Below are 27390 nucleotides of genomic sequence, written 5' to 3'. Positions count from 1 at the left end.
CGCATCTGCAACAAAACACTCAACATTATTCTTCATCAGTTGTACTCGTCGTTTTTAACCACTGGAACTTACCAAAACAAATCTACAGCTAAATATTTCGCCAATCATAGTCATGTCGACTGCTGATACAGATCCTACACCGTCTAATCGTCGCAAAGGTAAGCAACTCGAATTATGAATATGGACCAAGCTGACAAATTCTCAGCATGCGATTTGTGCTTCACAAAAAAGATCAAATGTGACATGCTAAAGCCAGATTGTTCGAATTGTATTCTCTATAATACGAGCTGTCGAACCAGCATAATTAGAAGGAAGCCTAATTCTGCGAGAGTTAGATCAGGGGCTAAACAACAAGAAGAGTACGCCCCTATTCCTGATTTTTTGTTCAAATTAGTAACTCTTTCAGGAACAATCGCCAAGAGGGCCTTGAAGCAAGATTAGTTCGTATTGAGGAGCAACTCCAAATTGTTCTCAACGCTGCCCAAGATGCTCAAAATGCCAGGCCGCATTCAGATGACCATTCCAGCCCGAGTGACTCAGCGGAATCAGTTCTCAACAACTCCGTAAATTTCGAAGAGATGGCCAAACGAGGATTTGCTTGGAAATTCGACCCAGTTAATCCAGCAGTTTACCAAGGACCTCAACCAAACACATTGGAATTGCCCCCTCTTGATGAGATTCTACCTATAGTAGACCACTACTTCACAACATTCAACGGCGTGATTCCTCTCTTTCAGCAGCCAGAATTCATGAAGATTCTAGCGGCATGGTATAAACAACCCGAAACTCGCGACAGAGCTTCTTGGGCTGCTATTCAAACCGTCATGGCCATTGGATATCGCACTCCGCAGCTCTCGCTACGAGACAGTCAATCAGTACATATTGAAAAGGCAGATCAATGCTTGAGGAATGCACAGACTGTTGTGTCTGAACTTGTCACGCGCGATGAGGATTTACTCGGCGTCCAGATCTTATTAGGTATCGTGATGCTGTTCCAGAATAGTCGTGATCCGAAACCCGCCAGTGTTTTGATTGGAACAGCGGTTAGGCTGGCGCATAGACTCAAGTTGCACTCGCAAGAAGCGGCGATGCAGTTTCCGGCTGCAGAGGCAGAGCAGAGATCGCGTGTGTTTTGGATTGCGTACACTCTTGACAAGGTAAGTTGTTCGAGTGCGTAAAAACAAAAGCTTATGTTAGTAGGACATCTGTCTTCGTGCGCAAACACCTTCATGCCAGTTTGATGAAGACATCGACATTAGTCTCCCTGTACTTGCGCCACCAGATAGCGTTGGTTTAATATGGACGCAAAACGGCCAAGTACACTTCAACTATCATCGAAGGCGCGTGGAACTCGCTTACATACAAGGCAAAGTGTACGATCTTTTGTACTCCAACCGCTCCAGCAAGGTGACAGCCCAAGAGCGACAACGACGGGTATCTCGGCTTCAAGCCATGCTCGATCAGTGGTATGAGCGCATTCCAACCGTCTTCCATATCGAGCATGTCGCAGCAACGGTGGGACCGAGCCAGCTTGTGCAGATGACAAAGATGCACCACGCATTTCTGCTGACGGAAGTGATGATTCACGGTATTTACAGCCATAATGCTGAATGGGTAAAAAGGATCAGCTCGTTTAGTAGAGCTACGATAACTTCTGTTGGAAGCTTGGAGAACAGGGGCTTTGATGGTGCTGGAAAGTGTCAGGACCAAGCACCGCCTTTAGCTGAGGGATGGAATCATTGCGTGGAAGTGAGCAGAGGGTGCATGAAGTTATTCCAGGAAGCTACACCAACAGAGTGCCTGATTTGGTAGGTCAGTTGCAGAAAGTTTTGAGAGATTACTGACCAGCGCAGGCAATGTAGCTGCTCTCATTTCTCAGCGCTCATCGTCCTCCTCGCCAACATGATCCTCAACCCCGGCCACAACTCAATCCACATTGATCAGCACCTCTCAGTAAAGGCGCTCGATCTCTTCGACAAGCTTCTAAAGATAATCGACGACGAAGCGTTCAGAGCATTGCGAAGTGTTGTTGGTGAACTCAGCCAGAGGGCGCAAACGGCTGTGGCGGTGTATAGAGACGAGCTGAAAGGGTCAGGGAAGGACGTCTTTGAGGCGCTGAACGTGGATGATGTGGCTGTGCACGAGGTGGATTTCTTGCCGGCGGGAGACATGTTTGAGGGGCTTGAGGGGCCGTTTGTGGGGTTGGACGGACCGTTTGTCGGATCGAGTGGGGAGCTTGAGCGGGGCTTCGGAGACGGGATGAGCTTCATGGACGGCGGAGTCTTGGACATGGAGTTTATGAGATGAGATGCGACAGACGCTAATCTACATTGGCGCAAGAAGGGAGAAAGAGGAATCATAAGCTTACCAGTGCAATGCGAACACTCACAATCGTTGAGCAAATGGTGAGAAAGAAAGAAATTGCTTCTATGGTATCTAGTCTAAAGTTCTAAACTGCGCGACAAAAATAAGAGACAAACCATAAGGATCCAAGGTAAAGACTGACATATTACGGCGATGATCTCACCACAAGCAAGGAAAAGGCTGCACCACGACAATTAACCCGCCAGACGCAAGGAAAAGAACAGGAAGAGACAGACAGATAGATAGACAGACAGACAGACAAAAAGAAAAAAAGACAAAGAAAGACAGGAAAAGAAAGAGGGGGGAAGCCGAGCAAGATCAAACAAACAACAACAGCGCATCTCATCCATCATCATCGTGGCTGCTGTAAGGTTGTTGCAGGACCAGAAGCGCCAAAGGGACGCATGGGCAGCTCAATGTGCAGTAATGACGACGTCGGCGACGGATGATGGTTGCAGGGCATGACAGGCGGTGTTAAGCTCATACTGATGATGTGTGTCTTAGAATAGAGGTCCATCCTCGATGATGGCACCGACGGGACGGGTAAAGGATTGCCGCAGGGACAAATGGTGGCAGTAGAAAGGCCCAGCGGGACCTATGTACCTCTGCCAGAGATTCAGTGGGCGCGCGGACCCGAGGGAGCACACTCCTCGATGGCGCTCATTGAGGCTCATCATCGTGAGGAAAAGCAAGGCTTTGCTGACAGTCATGACATTCTGACCGCATGCATTCCAGAGCACGGCTTGCCATTCGACATGGTATCGTGTCTCGGTGCCGGACCCTTTCGCGCTCACGCGTACAACAACGAACTCATCGACAGTGGCGATAAAGCCGTAGCGAGTCTGGGCCGAGATACAATAGGTCGCGATGCGGCGAATAGGACGCATGACTCTATCGTTTGTGGGATTCGTGAGGTCAACGGATCTCCACGATCTTGTCACAATGCAACTAACGACCAGAGGTGTCCGGCTCTGACCAGAAGTCAGTGAAATTGTGGAGGTTCGATTGCCGGGCAAAGAATGGCCTGGTATCATGTCTACGGCGGGGGGAGACTGTCCGTTAAGGCGACTTTGAAAGACTCGTGCGCCCACGGCGATTGGCTCCCTAATCCGAGACCAGATTTTGTCCTGGAACATCTTTGACTTGATGTCCTCAATGGAGTTGATGGTTAGAATAGGTGGCTGATCATCGGTGGCAGTGGCCAAGCGAAGGGCCATGATGTCGCCATACGCTTGGGTAAGGGCTGCAATATTGAAATCTGCCCACAGTGTGACTTGTGAGGAAAAGACATTGACGGCTGTAGGATCCTGTCTGGGAGCTCCCAGATTGCCCTGAACGTCAAGACTGGGGTTTGGACGAGAAAGGATCTCCCGGATGGGGATCTGGGGCTCGAATCGAACTTGATAGGTGCGGTTTGGCGGAGGAAATGACATTTTGAAGTAACTTTTTGGGTGAAAGCATGCAATGATGAAGATAGACAGCGAAGTAACAAATGCTGGAGATGGATGGTCTGCGCTCGTCTATTATTGTGGTTGAACGAAAAGAGTAATGACACAGTACTGCTTTGATGGGAATTGGGAGGGTTTATGGCTGGGACACCGCCCCTGAGAAGAGGCCCCCAAGCACTAGCGAAATATGACATGTCTTGCTCTCTGAAGTCCGCACACTGCGTCAATAGAGATAACAGGAACTGTGAAATATCACTTCTCGCATAATTCAGAACAAGTTTACTGGCGCAGTTGTTGCCCCTCCCCTGAGTGCTTAGCCGCATTTCCCGGAGCAAACAGGACATTGCAGGACGGGAGTCAGGACAGGGCGCCGCCCAACAGCATGTAGGTCAATATGCCATCGTAGGTAAGTTAAGATAGATAGACTCAGGCGGCCCGTCTTTCAGGGTTTGGTTTGAGATGAAAGTTAAATGCCTGTTGGTGTAGTGCCGTGGAATAGCTCGTCCCAGACTCATCAGTCTGTGACCTAGACACTTGGGAGGCGCCAAGAAATACCGTGGACAGCTGACAATCCGCTATCTACGCCATTAAAAGCTACCGTAAATAACTCCAGACCGCCACAACGGCTAGGCAACGAACGTTTGATATGAGACTCAGACCTGCTGTTCTGGCGTCGCGGCTTGATTGCTTGAGGTGCGCCAAGCTCATCATTTTGTGGCATGAAAAGCAGGGGAAGGGCTGCTGCAGAAAGCGAAGATGCCCTGTACTTTGATGAGAGGGGAGCGTTGCTGCGGCATGTTAGTTGGTGTAACAAAGAAACCCGCTTTCTACTGGCAGAGCCATCAGTGATCGGTGGTCCATGCTGACGGCTAATACACTATTGACATTAGAAAGACCGCCCAACACAAATACCCTGGTACCGACAAAGAAATTCACGGTCGGCTTCTCTGTTGCGTTACCCTCTGCGTTTGCAATTGCCGTTTACTGCCCCCCCTTTTGAGATGCTATTTCCGGATTCCTTTTCTTTTCAAGAACATGTTCGAACAAGGAACGGACGAATGAAAGAGAAACAGAAGTTTTATCGTGCTGAACACTCTTATCTCCTTGTGCTTTGGTGTTGTTGGCTCCAAGTTAATAAACCCCCGGAGAAGCCCTTCAAGCCTCTTTTCTCTACCTGAAACCAGAGCAGCTACGAGGCAGAAAAAAACCTGACCGGAAAGTAAGCAAGCAAACGAGAAACTATTCGAATCTTGTCTTTTACTCACCATTCGTTTTCGTTTCAAACCGCCCCCCATACAGTGACTTCAACAATGCCTACGCTCAAACCGCTACCGGATTGTGAAGGCCCAAAGCTAGAGTGTTTCACCGATGATCTCTCAAAGCACGACTTGAAGTTTCTGGAATACCTAGGCGAGGGCTGTCACTCAGTCGTTCTCAAGGCCAGGATTGATGGCAAATTCTATGTTGTCAAATTTGTAGGTATAGCGAACACAACCGCCATGTCAAATGCTAACACGCGCCTAGTTCTTCCCTACTTTCGTAAACGAGCCGACCTTCGAGATGGCTCCTATTGATGAGTTTCACGTCGGGAGAGACGAGAGAGGGCTATTGGTCGCCAGTGACAAGATGCCCCAGCATGTAGTCGACAGTCTACGTCTCCATGCCACGTCCTTCAACAACGAGTGTCGCGCCTACGGTCGGCTCAAGGAGCTGGGCCTTGAGTATCTCGCAGTCAAAGCGCATGGCTATCTACGCCTGAGTTTTGCTCAGTTCGACGAGTATATACGAGACGTGCTGGGAGACAGCCATCCCCAAAACGAGGAGTACACACTGGATGTGCTAGAGATGTGTGAGGATCAAGTCCACCTGCCCATCATGGCTATCGTCAAAGATTGGATTCCCAACCACCGAAAGCCCACAGGCGAAATAACACGAGAAGCGGAACAGCGACAGATCAATCATCTACCGCGTATGCTTCGCAACCTTCGCCAGCTCCACAAGTGCGGTATCGTTGTACGGGACCTCAAGTCTCAGCAGTATTACGAGGGCCATCTGGGCGACTTCAGCCACGCCTGGACGATTCCGCATATTTTCGGCCCTGAAGGCGGGAACCGACCGCCCTGGGCTTTTGCGAGCATGGCAGCTTGGGACCTGAAGTGTTTCCACGACATGGTCAAATCAATGAACGAGTCGGCGGACATGGCTGAACCACCACTCAACAGATGTAAATCGATTATACCGCGAAACGAAGAGCGCTGCGAGAGTCTTCGTCCTCGTCCAAGCAGGCAGAGACCTTTCCTACCCATGCTCGCCTACGATTGCTCGAGCCCTGGCACCATGGACTACTCTCCTCCTTTCGATCCGGCACTCTTCAACTGGAGGGCTATCCAGAAGCGAGCGACAAAGAAGTCCATGGGCGATATCCCAGAGAAGCCTGCCGGTGGTGTCTCGATGAAGCGAAAGTCCACTGCCGCCAGAAAAGCCCGACAGGCGGGGAAGGGCAACAACAAGAAGAGGAAACGATAGACTTCTCACGCAACTCTATTGTCGCTTCTTGAATATGCGTTGAATAGCGGCAATGTGTTTTGACGTAATTTATTTTGGTGTTTTAGTTTCGGTGTTTTATGTTGGTGTTGCGATTCTGTTCTTGGTGTGCCTCGCTTTAGAGTTGAGGCTCACGCACGCGTGTTGTTTCCTTAGATCATTAGACCATTGTATTCATTTAAAATAGTTAATTATAACCCTGAAATGTTTTTTTACAGCATCTCAAGAGCAATAAATGATGATCCCGAGAGTCCTGCTGGAAATCGTCCGCGTAAGACCATCCAACACTGATCACCGGCGTAAATGGTCCGGAGGCGGGTTTAGCCCGGAACATTAAATTCCCGCTCGGTCCATTCCTGGAATGCATCATTCCCTCCATCGCAGTCTATAACCCCAGGTCTATCGCGACAATTCCTTACAAAAATGCTATCGCCGGCGATATCCTCTACAGCTTCTACTCCCGGTCGGGCCAGAGCTTCTTGCGAGCCCTGTAGTAAGTGACAAGACGTCGAGCGCCGGTTCCAGCTGGCTTATCCGTACCCAAACCCGCAGGATCGCGAAAGGTCCGATGCTCGGGAGAATACCCGGTGTGTTCGAAATGCACCGTTTCTAATCGAGGATGTATCTACTCTTTGCAGAAACGCGCTGGCAGACCAAAGAGGCCCTGCGTGATAGCGCGCGCGCCGTCCAGTCCTGCTCGGGAGGACGATCGCGTGCCGTCACCACCGCAGTCGAATACCCCCCGGATAACGATCGCTACAGAAGAGCGACCGACCCCCGACGAAGCTAATACAGATATTCCGCCATATCTCGCAGACTTTGAGAGCTTTGCGCCGTGAGAACCCGTCGAAAGAGTCGCCCTTTTCGCTTTCTAACCCTCCGCAGTGCGCAATCTCACAGCGACATCCTCACACAGACAGACATCAACGCTTCATGCGCATGCCTGTCGATCCTCTATCTTCTCCTCAATCGCCTCGGAGTCCGTACCGAACTAATTGTCCCCGATGATCTAACTACTCTGCGAAATACATTCGAGCGCGCAACAGATGTCCTAGAATGCTCAAAGTGCCCAATGCGCTTCGCATCCGTGCTGCAAAACGCGGGCATCTTGGGCATTCTATGCGTCTGCATCGCCGAGTCCTACGTCAGGCTCATCAACACGATTGACGCAAGGGCAATTGAAGCGGCCCGCAAGGGAGAAAAGTTAAAGGTAGCGCTCAATCCTTTGGGTCAGTCACTCACCGCGGTCGATGCAGTGTTGGTGCCGATTGAAGTGTCTCCTGAACAGTGGAAGAGTCTCATGTATTATGCCGTCAAATCGGAGATATTTGGCATTGAGAACCATCGCGACAAGTCGTTCGTCGCGTTCATTGAGCGGTTGGAAGAGCGACAGACGAGATGGCATACGCTACCTGCAGCGCCTGACTGCCCGCCAACGTACCAGTCTGCTTGCTCGTCTTCGGATGAACTGCCACTCTGCTTAACCATCACGAAGGCGGCGAGAAAGGTCCTTGACCAGATAGCTTCTACTCTGGAGTGACGAAGAGAACGCGCAGATGAGATTCGGTGAAGGACACGACTGGCTAGCACTTTTCTCGAGATGACTGAAGACAGAAATCCCCCAAATTGGTACAATATTAGCCTAGAAATTGCAAACTCTTCCCTTCTTGTTACACCTGTCAACCAATTACCCTCAATACCGTACATCCAAGCAACCGTATCGCCAACTTTCCCGTCCCGTACAAAGCTCTACTACTGAACAATTGCAGGGTGCAGAGCGCCCTTGAAATGGGGATTGAAGTCATACGTCTGATGTCTCTTATCATCCTCCCAGATCAACGTATCCCCCTCGGAATGGATCTTGAAGTGCGCTTCAGTCAACTTCTGAGCCTTCGCATCCTCCGACAGACCCTCAATCTCCTTCTCATTATACACCAAAGCCTTGCTACGACCCTTGAAGCAGGCATTCGACTTGTCGCCGTGGTTGTTTCCAGGCGTGTAGCTTGAGAACTCCTGCAGTCGGTCTAGAAGAGATTGATGCAGGACTGCGCCGCGCGGAATGTCACGGTACGAACCTTTGTTGGGAGGGAATGTCACGGGTTTCCAGCCGAGGAGCTTGACGTTGGCGTCTGTTGTGTCGTCGAGTTCCCAGCGTGTTAGGAAAGGGAGCCATTCTGGGACGTGTTAGCTGGGATTGAGACGGGCTGGGAGGGGACTTACCCATGAACTTCCACATGAGGACTTTGAAGAAGGCTGTTCCGTAGCCAAAAGCGAGACAGTCGTGCATGAATCCATGCGTCGCTTCTCTCCGCTTCGCAGGATCTTCCATACTCCTCTCAAAAGGCTTGAGACTATGGCACCAATGCACTCCCGCCTGCAGCGACTTATCCATCTCACCACACTTCTTAACCTCACGAATCATCCACTCAAGTGGAATATCACTCATCTGGAACCTATCTTTGTTCAGGTTCTGACTCGCCTTGCCAGCTTTCCTCGTCAGCCACGCGTTCTTGATACGGCCCCAGAAAGACGGCTTCTCCGCTTCGTCTTCCTGCTCATCAGGCTGTGCGGGCCATCCGCCGCCGACATCGCCGTGATTGCCAGGGAACCAGACTTCTTTAATGTCTTCTTCATCATCGTGGCTGTGCACTGCGGCTCTGATGTCCTGCGCCAACAGAGCGGGTTTGAACTTGACGCGACGCTCGTCAACGGCTACAGCGTGACGAACATGCGTCGCTGTGCCCGTTACAGGAACGGGCATCTTTGCCTTACGCTCGAGAACAGCGACGGAGGCGACACAGTCCCAGATTCCGAGGAAGAACACCTTGATGTTCTCCTCTTCACCGGCACGGTTCGTCTCCTTGCGACAGAATGTCTGACTAAATGCCTCAATCTCGTTGGAAGCATCCTGGGTCTCTTCACTGACATCTTCAGGCTTTGTGCCCAGAAGCTGTGTCGTGTCGCAATTTGCCGGCGCTTCTGTGTCCGAGCTGCCGTGCTTGGAAGCGCACTGCGCATGCTCGCTGTCTTTTATCTCGCCTTGTAGGTAGCGCTGATAAAGACGGTAGGCGAAGGGGACCATCTCCTCGTTGCCTTTGCAGAGAAGGCCGACCTTGTTGACCATTCTGGCGAGGAACTTGGCTGTGTAGGCGCCTCGGCTGAAGCCAAAGACGTAGATCTTTGCGTTCTTCACGACGTCAATTGAGGAGCGTGAAATTGGGAGATGTGACTTACAGTTTCATAGTAACGCATGAGAAAACGATAGCCAGCGATGACGTGAGCGTCAAAAGTGGTGCCAAAGCCTTGGTCGATTGTCTTTGAGATGTTACTCCCAAATTCACCAAGGATGCCCTTGTTCACGGACGTCTCATTGATATCATATGTACCAATTCCAGCTATACACAGTTAACAACCGCATTTCGACTCAATGGCTGACATCTTACTCTGGTAGTAGTGGAACTGGTTCTTGTTGTTTCGATCCAACTTTCGAAGGATCTTGACAACATTGGTATCGGCATTGGAGCCACTGAACGTGTTTCCCGTGCCGTCAAAGCACAGGATGAGCTTCTTGGGCTCAGGAGAGTCAGGGCTTTCGTTCTCAGCGTGAGGCATCTTTGGGAGAAGAATGATGGGGAGTTTCCAAGGTGAGACGGGAACTCAGTGTCTGGGGGGCCAACTAAGCTTCCTTTATGCGGAGACAACCAAGTCCCTTGCGTGGTTCTTTGGATTGTGCCACTGGCTTCCCGGCCCGTGTAGCATAGCACACCTGCAACGGGAGCAGAGATGTATACGGTACGGAGAGTGAGATATTCACATGCATTGTTTTCTCCTCCCTTACGAGAATGAATGAAGGGATGCTAATCGGAGAATATTGATTCGTCCTTGGCATTTCGGTTCAGCCAGCCACAAGAATGTCGATTTTTCCTCAGTTGGGTGAATTGTCTGGTCAAGGGACAGCTCGGGGAGGGGAAAGGGAGGAGAATTGAGTGAGCTTGTTGTGATACGGTGCGGCTGAGACATGATTTCTGTTTGGGGTCTGTTGCAGTTGATGCTCGACACGCCATAATTCCATTGTTGGTGGTTGGAGGTTGAAAGGCGGGGAGATGTGCACGACTCCGAGCTTGTGAAAGTCGGTGACTGTTGTAGCTGCATGGAGGTACTTGGCTTGGACCCTGATGTTTTGGAGAGAGCTTATGTATTGGTTGATTTTTCTTCTTTTGTCTCGGTGAGATTCATGTAATAAAAGGAGTGTTATTGCAGAGTGCAGATAAGCGGTGTTAGGATAGAGTCTAGAGATCTGAGATGAGAAGAGATTGACCTGAGGGGTTGGTACTGAGACGATCTTGAGCTTCTTTGGTCTGTGTAACTTGAAATAAGCAATTGATTTGATTCAGCCGATAATAGCCTGAACATATGTCATGATATGATCCCAGCTCAACCATCAGTACACAACTTGTCTCACACACATCTCTCAATGTCTTCCGATCCCCAGCTCACAGCATAAACATTCAGATCTAGATTCTCTTTCCTTTCCCCCTCTCCCCTCACAATCCATGTATTTCCAAGCACCAGTAAATCAAACAACACACGAACTGCAGGTCTCACAACCCCTCACTTGACAACATCCCCCCCGGGCTGAGACATTAGCTCACTCCGACACCTGCTATTTGCCGGACGGCCCGATGGCGATCATTCGTAGCGTTGCACGGCATAAACGCCCGTCAGCAAATGTCTAGCTTCGGCAGATCTAGCTCCAGCCAATTGTGGACGCGCTGGTTGGCCGGAACGGACCGCCTGCATTGGTGGTAAAGCTAGGAGATTTTGATGGGGAAAAGGTTATCTAGATGAGGTGAGATGTTACGGAGATCGGAAACGTAGCTTAATTCAAATTGAACGCTTATAGAGAGGAATACGGGACAATTGATGAATCATGAGAAAATCAAAGGAATGTAGAGTACAGGCTTGGTAACTGAAATGTCAGATCATCTTTGAGGCCGCTGCACACCCTCTTTTCCAAACTTGAAAGATCTCGCATCAAGGTCTCACAAAATAGAATAGCCTGTGAGACATTGCTTCTCGCCAACCCCTCATTCTCAAAGCTTCATCCTGGTAAAGCTGTATCCCAGCTTATCACCTTCCGTCATTGTCTCAGCTCGCATCCCGCGTTGGCAATACGAGAGCTTGCATTGGACAGACTGTGTTATCAGCTCTCGTTGTACCAAACGCCACTTACACTCGAGGGTCCGCGATGTGGTTACCGCTCGTGAAAGAGAGCTACAAGTGACATGTTTGGTATAAAGCATGGGGGGATGAAGATGCCCGTGAAGAATGTTGGAACTGGATTCTTCTCTTTGTACACGCTTCTTCTTTCTTCATCATGTCGTTCAATGAAAAGTTTCAGGCTGGTGAGTCCTATGGGACCTCTAAGGAGGACCCGGCGAGTCTGCTGAATAACCCTGAGAAACTCGTTGCGGACCTCATGAAGGACTTTGCTGGTGTTCGAAGCCAAGCTAGTCCTGCTCAACTCCTCGGTCTTGTCAAGGAACTTCTCCAAAAGGGCCAGCCTCTTGATGACAAGAAGGGGTAAGTCACTCATCTACATAATATCCCAAAGCACGACTAACAAGTGTAGAACTACTGAACTCCTCATCGGTATCCTCACCGCCCTTCCTGCATCCTCCAAAGCTCGCACAGCTCTCACAAACAAACTCATCGACACCCTCTGGGGCAACCTTCAGCACCCGCCATTGAGCTACGTCGGCGGCGATGTCAAGTACGATGTCGTAGACTCTGATAAGCCAGCCCATAAGCATAATTGCGACCTCTACGATACAATTGAGTTCAAAGTCCCAGGCACTGATGTTCTTCTTCGGGAACAAGTGCCCCAAGCTCCAGATGGCCTTCATCAGTACCGTATGCCAGACGGTAGCTTCAACAACATCCTTGAGCCTAATCTAGGCAGAGCTGGTACACCGTATGCCAAGTCCGTCAAGTCAGAGAAGAGACTTCACGGTGTTAAGCCTGATCCTGGGCTGTTGTTTGATCTTCTCATGGCGAGAGATGAGACGACGTTTCAGGAGAATCCAGCTGGTATCTCGTCAATGCTGTTTTACCACGCTGCGATCATCATTCACGATATCTTCCGCACGAACCGTACAGATATGAACAAGTCTGATACCTCGTCGTATCTTGATCTTGCGCCGCTGTATGGTTCTTCACTGAAGGATCAGCTTGAGATTCGTACCATGGAGAAGGGCAAGCTCAAGCCTGATACCTTTCACGAGAAGCGTCTTCTTGGTCAACCAGCTGGCGTCAACGTCATGCTTGTGCTGTACAGTCGTTTCCACAATTACGTGGCTGACATTCTGCTCAAGATCAACGAGAACGGACGCTTCTCAATGTCAGTGCCGCCCAATGCTTCTGAAGAAGAAAAGGCAAAGGCTATTGCGAAGCAAGACCATGATCTCTTCAATGTAGCTCGTCTGATCACGGGTGGTTTGTACATCAACATCTGCTTGCACGATTATCTTCGTGCCATCACCAACACTCACCACTCCGCGAGTGACTGGACTCTCGATCCTCGTGTTGCGATCGACAAGCAATTCGACGGCGATGGTGTCCCTCGAGGTGTTGGTAACCAAGTTAGCGTTGAGTTCAATCTCCTCTACCGCTTCCACTCTTGCATCTCCAAGCGAGACGAGAAATGGATCAACAACTTCTTCCTCAAGCTCTTCCCCGGCCGCAAGGCTGAGGATCTCCAAGACGTCAGCTGGACTGAACTTGGACAGGCTCTTCTCACTTTTGAGCAAAACACTCCCAAGGATCCTAGTGTTCGTACCTTTGATGGTCTTGAGCGTCAGGCTGACGGCACGTTCAAGGATGAGGATCTTGTCCGCATTCTCAAGGACGCCATGGAGGATCCTGCTGGAACTTTCGGTGCTCGTATGGTTCCCAAGGCTCTCAAGGTCGTTGAGGTTCTGGGCATCATTCAGGGCCGCAAGTGGCAGTGCGCTTCGCTGAATGAGTTCAGAGAGTTCTTTGGTCTTAAGCGCTATGATTCGTTCAGCGAGATCAACTCGAACCCTGATATTGCGAATATTCTGGAGAAGTTGTACACTGATCCAGACATGGTTGAGTTGTATCCCGGTCTCATGATCGAGGACATCAAGCCTCAACGCAACCCCGGCTCTGGTATCATGCCAACTTACTCTGTCGGTCGAGCTGTTCTGTCTGACGCTGTTACACTCGTGCGATCAGACAGGTTCAACACCATTGACTACACCGTGTCGAATCTCACTGCCTGGGGTTACAACGAAGTCCAGCAGGACTATAAGACTCTTGGTGGTTCAATGCTCTACAAGCTCATCCAGCGCGGTGTACCAAACTGGTTCCCATTCAACTCCATCGCAGTCATGCAGCCCATGTACACCAAGAAAGCCAACGAGCAGATCGCCAAGGAGATCGGTACTTTTGACCAGTACACACTCGACGACCCCAAGGCACCCCCCAAGGTCGCTGTTCTCACATCAGGACCCGCTATCAAGCAGATCCTCAGCAACACAAAGCAATACGTCGTCCCCTGGCTCAAGCCTCTCAACACTCTGTTCCCGGGGAAGAAGGACTTTGGCTGGTTCATGCTTGCGGGCGATCAACCTCAGAACTACACTCACCGCGCCAACTTTTCCAAGGCGATGAGCAAGATTCCCAACATGCACAATGCCGTTCACGCGTTTATTGAGCGTGAGGGTACGAAGCTCATCAACAAGGAGACCTTCACTCTCAAGAAGGGTCTTGACCAGATCGACATTATTCGCGATGTCGCTATCCCTCTGAATACGCAACTCCTCGCTGATCTGTTCTACTTTGATCTCCGAACCGATGAGAATCCAGATGGTAAACTCGGTGTTGCAGAGCTGTACCGCAGTCTTCTCGACATTCGTATCTGGGGCGTCAACAACAATGATCCCGCCCAGGCATGGAACCGTCGTCGTCGTGCTCAAGAGGGTGCCAAGAGAATGATTGAGACGACAAAGACTATCGTCGCGGAGGCTGACGCTGGACGTCCTCGGGGTATCGGACTGGTATCTGCCGTTGCTAACAGAATCGGCGCCAGATCATACCTCAAGAAGGATTCGTTGCGATCGTGTGGTCTCAAGCTTGTGGAGGAGTTGCTTGCGCAGGGGAATAATGTTGATCAGGTCACTGATAACCTCTGGCTCACTGCCTTTGGTGGTATTGGTGTTCCCGTCACTGCTGTAAGTTGAGTGATAAGATTGAAGATCATGTGCTGACCATGTGTAGTTCTACGAAGTCCTGTCGTTCTTCCTTCGTCCGGAGAATGAGGCTATCTGGGCTGAGGTCCAGGCCATTGCTCAGAAGGGCGATGATGCGGCTCTTCACGCCTACGTCGCTGAAGCTCAGCGCATGACGAGCTCTCAGCGCAACGTCCGCGTTGCGACAGCACCAGGCGAGGTACAAGGCCAAACCATCCAACCTGGCACCGCCGTCGTTCTCATGCTCGTAAGTTACACTCTCACATCACAAGTCTATCATATCTAACAATGAACAGGGCGAGGCTGGTCGTAATCCCAAGGAAGTTTCTGACGCGGGCAAGTTCAACCCCCAGCGCAAGAAAGAAGACGTCTCAGCCTTCAGCTACGGCCAACACGAATGCATCGCCAAAGATGTCGCCCTCGCCTTCGTCACAGGCCTCATCAAGCTCGTCGCCGACCTCAAGGAGCTTCGGCCTGCGCCTGGACAGATGGGAACTGTCAAGACTATCCAGGTTGGCACTGAGAAGGCTTACCTCAATGATAGCTGGTCATACCTCGGCTTTGACGCAAGCAGTAAGTTTTTGAGTCCCTGTGTGTGTTGAAATGGTGCTGATGATGTGTAGCTTGGAAGGTTCACTTCAATGGGCATGGAAGGGGCCAGTTTGAGGGGGAGAGGGTTCCGACGAAGAGTACACCTATTCAGGAGTATTATTACTTGCTTCAGAAGAGAAAGGATGAGATTTTGGGGAAATAGGCTTAAATTCTTTTAGTCAGAGTAGTCTTGAATGATGAACGATTGCTATGAATCAGTTATGGAACTCGGTTACCTGTTACCCCTGAGTGACATATGAAGCGTTAGTCGTCACTCGGTCACCAACTGTCGCCACCTTGTTCTCATCCGCTTAGCAAAGGTAAACTAGTATCGCCAGCCACCGTTGTATAATCTTGACACGCTTATATCTCCAAGGGGCGTGCTGTCTCCTTGGCTGGAAGGATCGGGACTTCCTCACTTCTCGCTGCGTCTCTAAGAGACTGGGGTCCATTGCCTGTTAAAGAGACTAGTACCTTCAGTATCTTTTTGTTCTATTTAAACTAACTCGTCTCTGATCCCGTGCGTCTCAGGGTTTCCCCAACCTCTTTGTACGCGGTGACTCAGAGGTATCTGCCGGGGTCACTGCTTCTTCTGGAGACCAATGTTGGCCTCATATCAACGAGCGTTGCTATTTTCTGTTACATTCATTCCAGTACGATCCGGCGTAATTTTCCTTTTGTTTAAGCTCCTGCTTCTGAATGTTCCCACTAGATCATTGAAGGGATCTCTCTCCATGGCTCATTGCTGCTTCAGGAGAACAGCTTCAAGTCATCTATCAACGAAACGGCGCTAGACAGTCAAGCAACCCTCACATCGGCAACTCTATATTATGGCTAACAATCTAGTTGAGCGTCCCAGATGCTGCCTTAGAGACTAGGCTACTCGCACTGGAGACGACGTCAAGCGTGATACCCGAAATGGATGAGCGCGCCACCTCTTTTCGAGGGCATTTTGGAGTATATGTAAGGGACTCTCTTTTATCCCCTAGTTCTCTTGGGCTAGGGGCAATTGGATGTCTATCAATCCAGTTGCTTTTGGTCCCATCTGTGGTCTGCATCTGCAACGCCCTCATCCAGTGCCACCGGATCAAGCTGTAGCGTAGGCACTGGATGGGTTCAAACACAGATCGGGCTGTTAAAAAGCCCCTTTCTTGTTTATCTCAAATGAGTTCGTATTTTCTGGCATATCGGCATCACTACCAATGCGTCCTCCTTTCCATCACTCAGCATTGCTACGACCCGAGTAACGCCAGTACAGCTTGATATGAAGTTGAAAGCCAGCTGCAAGTTTGACTAACGTCAAATTGGAGACCTATGACATACGTTTTGACCAAGATGGGTCTTTCCAATCAGTTCTTGGACGCTATATACTCGCTATCTATTGTCAAAGAATCCCACGTACACCCAGAAACACTGAAGCTACCCGATTCAACACTGGCCACCATCAATGGCGAAGCTCACCCAAGTATTTAAATTCCCTCACAACCTTATAACATGACTCATTGAATGTGCTGGGTTGTCATCCCCTTATACATGTCTCTAGAGACCAGTTCCCACTGACCACTCGGAGACCACGAAGATTCCGACTCTCAGCCATTTAACTCAGCAGCGATTCTACGTCAATCTCTCAGCCTTTAATTATTGAGTAAGAAAGTCTAGAGTAGAGATCGAGGTCCATCCGATGAAGGAAGAGCGAAGGTCGCAGTCCACACTAACCTCGAGTAGTCACTCTACAGCTACGAAGCATCCACGAGCAGTTTGGCAGAGATTATATGGCAGCCTGAAGAGTAGTTGAGTGGCTTCGCTGGGATGGCGATAAGATGCAGGTAAGGGCAGGCATTCACGAAGCAGAGAAGAAGGGACTCGATGATAGTCTCGGTGATTGATGTGGCAGCGATGAGGTGCTTAATAACTAGACCCAGAACGACATCTTGGAGACGTTGAGGAGCGATGAGGCCTTCTTATACAGGATTCAAGACACACACGCCTCATCAAGTAACGCCAACGTGGGCTATGGTTTACTAGTACAGCTAGAAATGTGACAACTTACCGGAGCCACAGCGCTGAACCACAGATTGCGAGATACTGTACCCGGGATTAGTGTTAGTGGTAGGTAGGCAGAGTCTAACAATTGACCCTGAAAACAAGATCAAATTGACACTTCTGTACAAACTCAATGGCTCTTTAGACAATGCCAAGTGTCTTGTGTCGTCTCACTCGAGGCCACGGTGAGTCCACCTCCATTTGAGAGTAGTCACAACAATGATCCAAGACATGCTCGGCAGACTCTGATCGCGAAACGAGACCCAGATCGTCTAGTGAGAAGTTGGCCTGGCCTAGTCCTCGCTTCTCGTTCAACTGACTCAGTCAACGCTCGCTTAAGAGACATTTTCTGCACCATCGAATCAGATCATTCTAGTTGAACTGTCTCTGAATGACATCTCAAGTGGATAAAAAACAATTAATGAGACTCGTTTGCGGAGTATACGAACGAGTCCCCATTCTTTCGACGTGTCGTGATTAGCCTGATTAGCCCGTTATCGCAGCTCAAATTTGCCCAAAGTCGATCTCGTCCCATATTTTTCTTGCTGTGGGCGAGATAGATTAAAACCCGGGGCGTCTTCAGGGGATCCTTGTTCAGCTGATGAAACAGGTTCTGTGACCGGCAACGTCGTTCCTTGTCTCGGTTCGTGTTATCATTATTCTCTTCTATTGTTGCATTTTCTTTTTTTTTTTAATTCTTTGTTTACTTTCTTTCTCTCATCATCATCAAAATGCACGGCTCTACTACACTTCTACTCATCGCTGCTACTACAGTCAATGCCATTGGCATACGCGACGACTGTAAAGACGTGCACATCTTTCTTGCAAAGGGCAACAATGAACCCTACCCAGGGCGACAGGGAAAACTCGCCGGTGCTATCTGCAGTGGTTTAAAGAGCTGCGACTATGAGGATATCCAGTTCCAGAATGCTCTTGAAGACCCGTTCTGCGATTCTGTCACGGAGGGTGTCAAGAACGGCATCAAGCAGATCACAGCGTACAACAAGAAGTGCCCAGACTCCAAACTCGTCGTGAGCGGCTACTCACAGGGTGGTCAAGTCGTCGGCGACATCCTCGGCGGCGGAGGCGGCGTGTTCTTCCAGAACTGCGTGGAGCCTGATCTACAGGGCCTGAGTCCAAAGACACTACCGGGGAGCAAGATTGTCGCGGCGATGGTGTTTGGCGATACGCGACATACCAAGGATCAGCCGTACAATGTGCTCTCTGGCAAGGGAAAGGATGGACTGTTTCCTAGACCAGCGGGCATGTTGGAGAATCTGGCGAGTTATGGGGATGTGTTTAGGAATTACTGTGTTGAGACGGATCCGATTTGTGCAAAGGGTGATGAGGTCGAGACGCATCTTAATTACTTTGATGTGTTTACTGATGATGTTGCCAAGTGGGTGAAGGAGAGGGTTGGAGAGGACTCAACTACTACGACTGCTGCGACAAAGACAAGCACAAAGGCGAAGAGCACGGCCAAGGAGACGAGTACAAAGGAGGAGACTGAGTCAACGACTGAAGCTGCGTCAACAACAAAGGATGCTTCAACAGTCTCAGCAACAAAGGACACTGCCACTACCACCGCTGCTGCGTCCACCACAGCCGACCCAAGCTCTACCACAGACGCAACCTCAGCCGAAGGTCGAGCTACAGCCGGTGAGGCATCATCAGACGCCGCTGCGCCATCATCAACAGACAATGCAGCCACGTCAAAGGGCACATCTCTAATGGGCATGATAATCGGCGTCGCAGCTCTTTTGGCAATCTAATGCATATAAAAGCGATAGACATTTGCAATTGGATATAGAAGACGAGTAATTATAATAATAAATCTCTAATTATTATCTCCATACCATGATATACTGAGTTGTCGTTGTTGAGGTGTATGCACGTTGTAAAGTCAATTGAGCTTCAAGTCGTCATGGCCAATCGCCCTCTCCGAAAGCGGACCTCATCACCGCTCTTCACGTCAACATCATCACTTACAGTTACAATTGCAATGGCTCCTACTATCGTGCTCATCCGCCACGCTCAGGCTCTTCACAACGTAGCTCATAAGTCTCCCTTCACATAATCTCTAGAATATCACTGACAATATGTACAAGAATGGTCACTACCTGATCCTCCGCTCACTGAAAAGGGCGAAGAGCAATGCGCTCTCCTACGAGAGAACCTCATCTCTACATTTTCTGATAAGATTGGTAATGTAGAGGATGTATCTATCGTTGTCAGTCCCATGCGGCGTACAATGCAGACTGCTATGCTTGCGTTGGGCTGGCTTGTTGAGCGGGGTGTTAAGATTGAGGGCAACGCAGACTGGCAAGGTAATTCCCCAATCCTCCCTCTCACACTCCAACTCACGATCATTAGAAAACTCTTCAAAGCCTTGTGACACTGGAAGTCCCCTCCCCTCCGTCTCACCATCCTTCCCAAAGGTAAACCTCTCCTCCGTCGATCCCCTCTGGCCAGACAAGACATCCCCATCCGCAGAGCGATACTGGTACACCAAGAAATCCATCCTCGCTCGCGGTCAGCGCGCACTAGAGGATTTGAAGAAAAGACCTGAGAAACTCATCTTCGTGGTGTCGCACGCTGGTTTCCTGAGGTTGGGCGTTGCGGGATATTGGTTCTTTAATAGTGATTATCGTGTCTTTGACTTTGAGGACGAGGGGATCAAACAGCGGGAGGCGACGGCGGCGGGAGGTATGGGCTTGTCGTTGACGGAGCCGGTTGAGCTGGGGCTTGATTTGCCGGAGGAGGATCCAGGGTATGATGCTGAGGTCAAGGCGTAGATGGGATGTGCTCTTGGTGTTGAGTCAAAAACCTTCACGTAGATCATACAATGGACTCAAGTCATGGAACGGTCCATCTTTTGTCTATCATCCAGTCATGATATTACACTATAGTACACTATATCCAAGACTCATCTCGACATGAAGCTCTGGAAAGCCGACTGATCAATAATGACATTACCCACAGCGCGTAACCTCTTCCTACCCTCCTTTTGTTTCTCGAGCAGCTTTCTTCTTCTCGATACATCGGCAGCATGTAATTTTGCAAGAACATCCTTCCGGAAAGGCTTGATGGTTTCTCGCGCCACGATGCGATTACCTGCCGTAGCTTGAATGACGACCTCTGGCGAAGAATGTCAGTACATGGGGGACGGGTTTGGACGGGGGGGCTACGTACCAAAATGTTGACGATCAACATGCTCCTTAAACTTGGTAACCCACTGTCTTCCAAGCCTGTCAACCTGCGATGAATGAACGACCTTGCAGATCGCATCGACAGGCTGTCTGTTCACCAACAGCTGCAGCTTGACCAGGTTACTCTCCCGCCAACCTGCATCTTCATAATCCAGCGTCGCGTATCCCTTGCTACAAACACATCAGCACAGTCTCAAAACACCTGAGATACAAACATACGTTACGCTCTTGAGCTTGCCAAACAAGTCATCGACTAATTGAGCCGTTGGGATCTCATACTGTAAAATGACCTGTGTTGTATGGAAGAACTCTAAACTCTTCTGCTCTCCACGATTCGCTTCGCAGAGTTCAATCACACGACCGAGATATTCCTCTGGCATGGTGACTGTAGCAGTGACATATCTACCAGAAACAGTCAGTAACGCTCAACACAACAAGTTCCACAGACTTACGGCTCGAATAGCTGCGACTGCTTCACCTTGGGGTTACTCGTCTCCGGAAACAGCGCCGGATTCGACACAATCTCCTCCGACCCATCAGGCCAAATAATCTTCGACGGCACAGTTGGCTCGGTCAAAATAACACTCTTGCCATGTTCCTGCCTCAACCGATCCTGGAACACAGAACAGTGCAAACTCCCCAGGAATCCCAAGCGCCAGCCCGCACCGAGCGCTTCAGAGTGATCCTTCTGCAGCGTCACGCTTCGATCGTTAAGCACGAGCTGCCCGATACTATCTGCCAAACGACTGTAGTCGCTCTGATCAGTGGGGAACGCTGCCACGAAGACCATGGGCTTGGGCTCCTCGAAGCCAGGATACGGCTCGACTTTTTCTTCGGACCCGACGAATGTGAATGTGTCGCCCAGTTTGGCGTCTTGGATCTTCTTCATGCCTGGGTTGAAGTACACATAGCCGACTTGTCCTGCGCTGAGAGTCGCTTGGGGTATGGCATGCGGGTACTGAATGCCAACCTGTCCAACAGTATACTTCATCCCCGTCCCCAAAGAAACAACGTTATCGCCTGCTTTGATCGTGCCGTCGAATAACCTCACCAGCAGCACTACACCGCGGAAGTTATCGTACCATGAGTCCACCAACATCATCTTGAGCGGCTTCTTCTCGTCTCCAACAGGATGAGGAATCCTTTCTATAACAGCGGGCAAAACATCCGGTACGCCCTTCCCAGTTTTGGCGCTCAGCATAATAGCGTCTTTGGGGTCGAGCTCGAAACTGTCCTTCATCTGCTGTAGTACCCGCGGTACATCTGCAGCTGGCATGTCGATTTTGTTGACCACAGGAACAAGAGCCAGATCCTGCGCGAACGCGAGATGGAAGTTTGACACAGTCTGTGCCTGGATACCCTGCGATGCATCCACGAGAAGCAGTGCTCCACCGCAACTAGCATACGATCTCGTAACTTCAGCTCTAAAGTCCACATGCCCTGGTGTATCAACCAAATGAAGCAGGTAATCTTGCCCATTGTGCTTGTGAATCATAGTACACGTCTGCGCCTTGACGGTAATACCTCGCTCCCGCTCAACATCGAGCTTATCCAGAATCTGTTTATTCGCATCGCTAGCAGATATCGTACCAGTGTACTCCAACAGCCGATCGCTCAGCGTACTCTTCCCATGGTCGATATGCGCCACGATGCAGAAATTACGATATCGTTCGATAGGGATGGCCGCGATTCGGGCTTCGAGTTCAGCGGGCGTGGGCTTCGTGGCGTACCGACGGAGGTTTGCGTATATCCTCGGTGTGAGGAAGCTGGGCGCTTGTGAGAGGCATCGCCGACTCCAGGCACGGCCAGCGCTCCAAGCCAGGCTCATCTAGACTTTTCTAGGGCACATTTGGCCAAGTGTTTGAGGTAGACGGTGGTTCAAGCCAATTCAATGGCTGAGAGAGAGTCAATGGTGGAGTCGTTGAGGCGCAATTCGAGGTTGAAGATTTCCCCATGATGCACGAAATCCTTCTGAAGTGGTGGAGGTACGTACCCCTGTTGTCGTCCCGCATTCTATTTCCGTGATATTACCGCAAAGCTTCTTAAGATGCTGGGCTGAAGGGAGAGGATATAATTAAATACTCACTCATGATTGATACTTCGGGAATATTTAGCAGAAAACTCATAGACTTAAAAGTAAGGTTAAGTCTCATTAACCATAAAAGAACTGCCTACTCAAACACAGGCAATAGTGCAGTGCACAATACCAACTGCACACATCATCAATTGCCTGCCCATCAATACACACTTCCAAAGGGACCTATCACAATGCTATTCATCCAATCCCATTTCATAAAACTAATCTTCAACAGTGAAACATATAGATCGCTTGGGTATCGAGCCTTTTTCCCGTCACGCGGGATACATCTAAGTACTTGGCCAACAAGAAAACCGAATGCATCACGCCTTGCCCATGCATTATAACGACCCATTCGTTCCATCCCATTTCATTCCCATTCCAAAAGTTCAAGTTCGTTTCCTCTCCATCGTTCCAAGGTTCATGCTTCTGCATCCCAAGTTCATCCATCTCTTATCGTGCAAGTGCTTCATACGGAGTCCAGTCCATCTCCCTTCCCAATCATGTCAGAACCCATTCACTACCGCGCTTGAGATACTTGTCTAGCAATAATCCCAGATCCGACAGAACAAATCGACACACGTAGAACCCAAAGAACTCCGCTGCATGTCGAGTACATAGCTCAAGACCAACCTGTGTCTTGTCGGCGTGTCGCAATCCAGGATCCTCAACTTGTCTGGCTATTTGGTCTAATTCCGGTTAGCATACGAAGTATAGTCTGGGTCTGGTGAGCTTACCAATAGCTTGAGCTGCATCGAACAAGCGTGCCAATGAGCTCATGTACATTGCGTTCGGACCTGTGAATTGGACTTGTGCCAGATCCCGCTTGGGGGGACGATTCGTTGGGGTAGGTGTCATTGGCAGACTGGCAATACTGGGTATATCTTTAGACGTCTCCGTGTTAACGCGGCTCATGTAGGAGCCGCCCAGTCCGACTGCGGAGTTCTTCGAACGAAGACGTCGCCATGAGAAGGAGGATTTCCCAGAAACACTCGCTGATCGCGGCACGCCTGCAGCGGCATCCCCATCGCCGGTGGATGCGTCCTTGAACAGTGCCCCAGACCCATGGACGCCAACTTCATTGCCAAGTTTGCGACTCAACGCTGTTTGCACTTGTTCGAGAATGCCCTCTAGGGATTGCATCTCTTCCAAGACTGCATCGGCATCATAGGTGTCCACTCTCGCGATCTTGAGTAAAGCGGCTGTGAGGAAATCGCAGTTGGCTACCTTGTCTTCGATGTTCTTGAGCTTCACTCCCTTCACCCTCCAAACATCTCTAGAAACAAAGAGTTTGCTGCTGATGTAACCGCCACGTGGGTGAGCTAATGTCTGGTAAAGACATCGCATCAGCCAGAAAGGTCGAAGCATGAAATCGGTGGGGCAAGGCTCGAGGGGAGCCGGAGGATCGGAGATGAGCGGATTAGGCGAGCCAGGGCTTGTCGGAGAGTAGAAGTGATCGTCAAACAATGACAGCCCAGCCGCGTTTGTTTCCGATCGCTCGCGGAAGCTCGTGGCAAGAGGTGTAGGCAGAGCTGGGACTGATGGAGCATTGAGAGATCCAAAGGGATTACTTCCTGGGGTTCCAGGAGATAAATCCGAGCCTTCTTCGAGATGTGTCAACGACATATTGCGACTCTTCATACTTCGAAGACTCGAGGACGAAAAGTTCTTCCTCAGTTTTCGTGTATTGGGAGAGCCGGTGATGTCGTCATCGCCCTTCTCTGAACCCAACTGTCCAAACGGCGATGGTGTAGGTCGAGATCCTGTCATATCCGTCGGGCTGGCTTCGAACAACGGTGGTGAGGGTTGTCTATGATTCGCACTCGCGGCCTTCGTATCCGCGTCAACTGTGGCGTCAACGTTCTGACTGCTCAGAGGAGCAGACTTGGCCTGGTTGGCGTCGGCATAACTCTGCATAGGAAGAGCGAGTTTCGAGGTTTCAATCTTGAGCTGTTTTGGATTCTGTCCTGACAGTCGTCTATTTCGCACACTTTGAGCAGAAGATCCAGGTCGTTGAGGTAGTTCAGGTAGAGACTGTGTCGGTGGAGGGGCAGCTGGGCCCTGAGTAAGATGCGTTAGAGGTGGTGGTAGTTCTGTAACAGTAGAGAGTGAAGTAGCTCCCGTTGGAGGATTCGATCCTTGCGAGCTGTGCCATGTACGTGAAGTTACGCCGCTGGAGTCAGACTCTCGGGGCGGTGGTGGGCGATGTCTATATGATTCGAGACCGTAATCTCGAGCAATCTCATCCAAGATCCTCTCTTCTTCGTCGGATGAGTTATCGTTATAAAAGTCGTTGGGTGTCCCTTGATACTCATAAGACTGGTATTGCTGTTGAGAACGGTTATCCCTCTCCATCTCATAAAGCTCTTGCTCAGTCTCTCTGACTTTCTGACGAGCAAGTTCAACTTTGCGCATAGCATTGGCTACTACTTCCTCGCCAGCGTCCACTGACACCATTCGTCTGTGGTCCATTGGACTCATTGGCTCATATCCATCATCATAGGCGGCCTCAATAGCTGCGTCCAGTGCGGTATCGAATTCAGCCTCGGTTTCTCCACTAACGCCCCGAATGTGCTTCCTTCTGAAACCAAGCGATGAAGTGCGCGAATGAACAGATGATGACGTCGAGCCACCTGATTCGTCAATGGGATCCAACCAAGAGTTCATGCTGTCTTCCCGGAAATGCGTTTGTGGCACGTTATGCTCTTGCGCATCGTCGTTCTGCTGGTCATGGCTCATGGAGAAATCGGTTCGCACGGGCTCGTCCATGTCATTGACTTCTTTTGCTGGAGATAGTGGGCGTCTGGGTGAGAGCGGAGCTGGCATGTATGGGTCCGCGGGCCGTTGTGGGAGGAAATGCTCAGGAGTGCGAAGTCGAACTGGTGATCGTGAAAAGGATGACTGAAGAAGTCCAGGCTCAGGTGTAAGACTTGTGACGATAGGTTTCGGTTTGTTCTGAGCACTTCGTCTCTTATAACCTTGGCTATCATCTCGTGGCGGTGAATTGACAATTCGAGGTTGAGGGCTGTGACTATCCATTCTGGCAGCTGTAGCGGTGTCAAAGACAGCAGTATCATTAGGTTCATCATCATCATCATCCAATCGTAATACAGACTCTGACTCGGAATGCTGTGCTAAACTCTCCGGGCGAGCGGGTAGCGCCTTGGTCTCTTCTTCTTGCCAGGGTGCCATTTGATCTAACTCATCAATTCGACTCGTATAAGTTCGTCGCTATACATGTTAGTATGAGATGTCAATGGCTGGGCATGCTCTTACAATTGCTTCCAGCTTGCGTTTATCCTCATCGGCAGTTGTCTTTTGTAGTACCTGCTGCAGGAGGTCGCAAGCCTCCGCATAAGCTTCTCGTGCGCCCTTAAAATTCTGTGCATTATCCAACTGGACCGCTGTATTCGCCTTCTGCAAAGCACGATGTAACATGGCCTTTTGAGATGGCGGTTTGGCACGCCCCCTATCATTGCTTCCCTTTCCAGAACGACTCCTGGAATGCCCCCTTTGAGGCGGGTAAGCCTCTTGGTCCTGATCGTACTGCATATTGGGTCGGTATGCAGCCATTGAACGTGCACTGCCTGGCGTTGAAGTAACGGATCGCGCTGGAGAGTCTGAATTGTCGGATTGCTTCAGGGACTGTCCCTCCTGGCGGGCGCCTGTTGATCGCCCAGGTTCACTCGAACCAGAGCCAGGGCCAGCCCCTTCGAATTTGACGTTGAGTATATCGCTTAGCGCAGCGGGCGCCTCCAAGGGCGATAATGTTACGATTAGCGGCAGGGATTGCGGTAGCTGGGTTCGTTCCTCTGAGGGCCTAAAAATGAAGGTGTCGGGGTTGGAGACTGATGTACTTGGTCGGTGATTCTTCTGGAGTTTCCGAGGGGATGGTTTGGAAGGCGGTGGAGAGTTGTCAATGAAAGTGGTCGCATCGATACTGGGGCTTTTACCGAGTCGCGAATTGGTATGGTTGGCGCGGGGGGGTAGCGCCGAAACACGACTGAAATTCGTGGACACAGTCGAAGACGAGAGACGATTCAATAACCATGAGCTCTCGGCGGCGTTGTGGGGGATTCCGTTCCCGTTCCCGTTTCCGTTGCTGCTGCCAGGCGTGGGAGTGGGCGATAAGCGATCCGATCTCTGGAAAGTTACAGCTCTCGGCGAAGGTTCGATATGGGGCGGAGGGAGAAGTGAGGAAGTTCGTGGCAGACGGGGACCCGGGGCCCTGTGATGAGGATGTGCGTTTAGCGAGGGGGAGGGCGAGGGCGAAAGCGCAGATCTCGACAGGTCGCGATGAGGATAATACTGTGATCTACCAGTCGCTGGTCTAGAGTCGGTCGATACGGAAGCGGAGGACGCATAGGCAGGTAAAGCCCAAGGCGGCGGAACTGTAGCGGTTGCGGAGGCGGTAGCAGCAGAAGGAGACGCGCTCGGACGTTTGTGGTGGTGGTGATTGTGATTGTGATTGAGAAATTGAGGAGAAGACGAGATCTGACCGTCGTGCATCCTCTTTGAAAATGAAATCGATCTTCTAAAAAGGAGCCAAGCCAAGACGAACGAATCCAATCCGATCCGATCCAATCCAGTCCAGCGATACTACTGGATCCTCACCAAAAAGCCAACAATTTCCCCCCTTTCCCTTGTACTCCAGTTGTTGGCGATTTTAGGGGACCTTGGACTGCTAAGGCTTAGGTTAGTGGAGGTTAGTGGAAGCCCGGGCCTTTTCCACCTCACCTCGCGATTGGCAACAGCGGACAGTGACAGACTCGTGCTTCAGTGAGAGGTCGGGTGTCGTGGAGATGGGGTCCGCTTCCGGCGCAATTAACTTAGTTCAGGTA

General features: G+C 50.4%; 10 protein-coding genes across 10 annotated transcripts; 6 read left to right on the top strand and 4 right to left on the bottom strand.

Moving 5' to 3' along the window:
- Positions 1-112: 112 nt before the first annotated feature.
- Positions 113-2307, top strand: FMAN_08147 (uncharacterized protein; the record flags this gene model as incomplete). The annotated part of the gene is made up of 5 exons (XM_041821587.1): positions 113-158; positions 206-359; positions 407-1157; positions 1201-1808; positions 1854-2307. 5 exons carry the CDS (start codon positions 113-115, stop codon positions 2305-2307), a joined length of 2013 nt encoding a protein of 670 aa, XP_041687353.1.
- A 557-nt stretch (positions 2308-2864) lies between these two features.
- FMAN_08146 (uncharacterized protein) lies at positions 2865-3797 on the bottom strand (the record flags this gene model as incomplete). Its single annotated transcript, XM_041821586.1, has 1 exon — positions 2865-3797. The coding sequence occupies one exon, from the start codon at positions 3795-3797 to the stop codon at positions 2865-2867; it is 933 nt and encodes a 310-aa protein (XP_041687352.1).
- A 1325-nt stretch (positions 3798-5122) lies between these two features.
- FMAN_08145 (uncharacterized protein) lies at positions 5123-6338 on the top strand (the record flags this gene model as incomplete). The annotated part of the gene is made up of 2 exons (XM_041821585.1): positions 5123-5287; positions 5337-6338. 2 exons carry the CDS (start codon positions 5123-5125, stop codon positions 6336-6338), a joined length of 1167 nt encoding a protein of 388 aa, XP_041687351.1.
- Positions 6339-6779: 441 nt separating this feature from the next.
- FMAN_08144 (uncharacterized protein) lies at positions 6780-7896 on the top strand (the record flags this gene model as incomplete). The annotated part of the gene is made up of 4 exons (XM_041821584.1): positions 6780-6849; positions 6909-6943; positions 6995-7191; positions 7242-7896. 4 exons carry the CDS (start codon positions 6780-6782, stop codon positions 7894-7896), a joined length of 957 nt encoding a protein of 318 aa, XP_041687350.1.
- Positions 7897-8108: 212 nt separating this feature from the next.
- Positions 8109-9968, bottom strand: FMAN_08143 (uncharacterized protein; the record flags this gene model as incomplete). Its single annotated transcript, XM_041821583.1, has 4 exons — positions 8109-8530; positions 8577-9543; positions 9591-9751; positions 9800-9968. The coding sequence occupies 4 exons, from the start codon at positions 9966-9968 to the stop codon at positions 8109-8111; spliced, it is 1719 nt and encodes a 572-aa protein (XP_041687349.1).
- A 1765-nt stretch (positions 9969-11733) lies between these two features.
- On the top strand, positions 11734-15383 carry FMAN_08142 (uncharacterized protein; the record flags this gene model as incomplete). Its single annotated transcript, XM_041821582.1, has 5 exons — positions 11734-11939; positions 11989-14611; positions 14658-14876; positions 14926-15202; positions 15253-15383. The coding sequence occupies 5 exons, from the start codon at positions 11734-11736 to the stop codon at positions 15381-15383; spliced, it is 3456 nt and encodes a 1151-aa protein (XP_041687348.1).
- Positions 15384-17994: 2611 nt separating this feature from the next.
- FMAN_08141 (uncharacterized protein) lies at positions 17995-19035 on the top strand (the record flags this gene model as incomplete). The annotated part of the gene is made up of 1 exon (XM_041821581.1): positions 17995-19035. One exon carries the CDS (start codon positions 17995-17997, stop codon positions 19033-19035), a length of 1041 nt encoding a protein of 346 aa, XP_041687347.1.
- Positions 19036-19187: 152 nt separating this feature from the next.
- Positions 19188-20058, top strand: FMAN_08140 (uncharacterized protein; the record flags this gene model as incomplete). The annotated part of the gene is made up of 3 exons (XM_041821580.1): positions 19188-19313; positions 19407-19590; positions 19637-20058. The coding sequence occupies 3 exons, from the start codon at positions 19188-19190 to the stop codon at positions 20056-20058; spliced, it is 732 nt and encodes a 243-aa protein (XP_041687346.1).
- A 131-nt stretch (positions 20059-20189) lies between these two features.
- On the bottom strand, positions 20190-22300 carry FMAN_08139 (uncharacterized protein; the record flags this gene model as incomplete). Its single annotated transcript, XM_041821579.1, has 4 exons — positions 20190-20401; positions 20456-20643; positions 20692-20874; positions 20925-22300. 4 exons carry the CDS (start codon positions 22298-22300, stop codon positions 20190-20192), a joined length of 1959 nt encoding a protein of 652 aa, XP_041687345.1.
- Positions 22301-23050: 750 nt separating this feature from the next.
- Positions 23051-27058, bottom strand: FMAN_08138 (uncharacterized protein; the record flags this gene model as incomplete). Its single annotated transcript, XM_041821577.1, has 3 exons — positions 23051-23238; positions 23287-25780; positions 25826-27058. The coding sequence occupies 3 exons, from the start codon at positions 27056-27058 to the stop codon at positions 23051-23053; spliced, it is 3915 nt and encodes a 1304-aa protein (XP_041687344.1).
- Between the last annotated feature and the right edge of the window lie 332 nt (positions 27059-27390).

The sequence above is a fragment of the Fusarium mangiferae genome, assembly GCF_900044065.1.
Source record: "Fusarium mangiferae strain MRC7560 genome assembly, contig: FMAN_scaffold012, whole genome shotgun sequence".
NCBI lineage: Eukaryota > Fungi > Ascomycota > Sordariomycetes > Hypocreales > Nectriaceae > Fusarium > Fusarium mangiferae.
The sequence above is the reverse complement of the archived record's forward strand: the minus strand, read 5'-3'. Positions and strand labels throughout refer to the sequence as shown.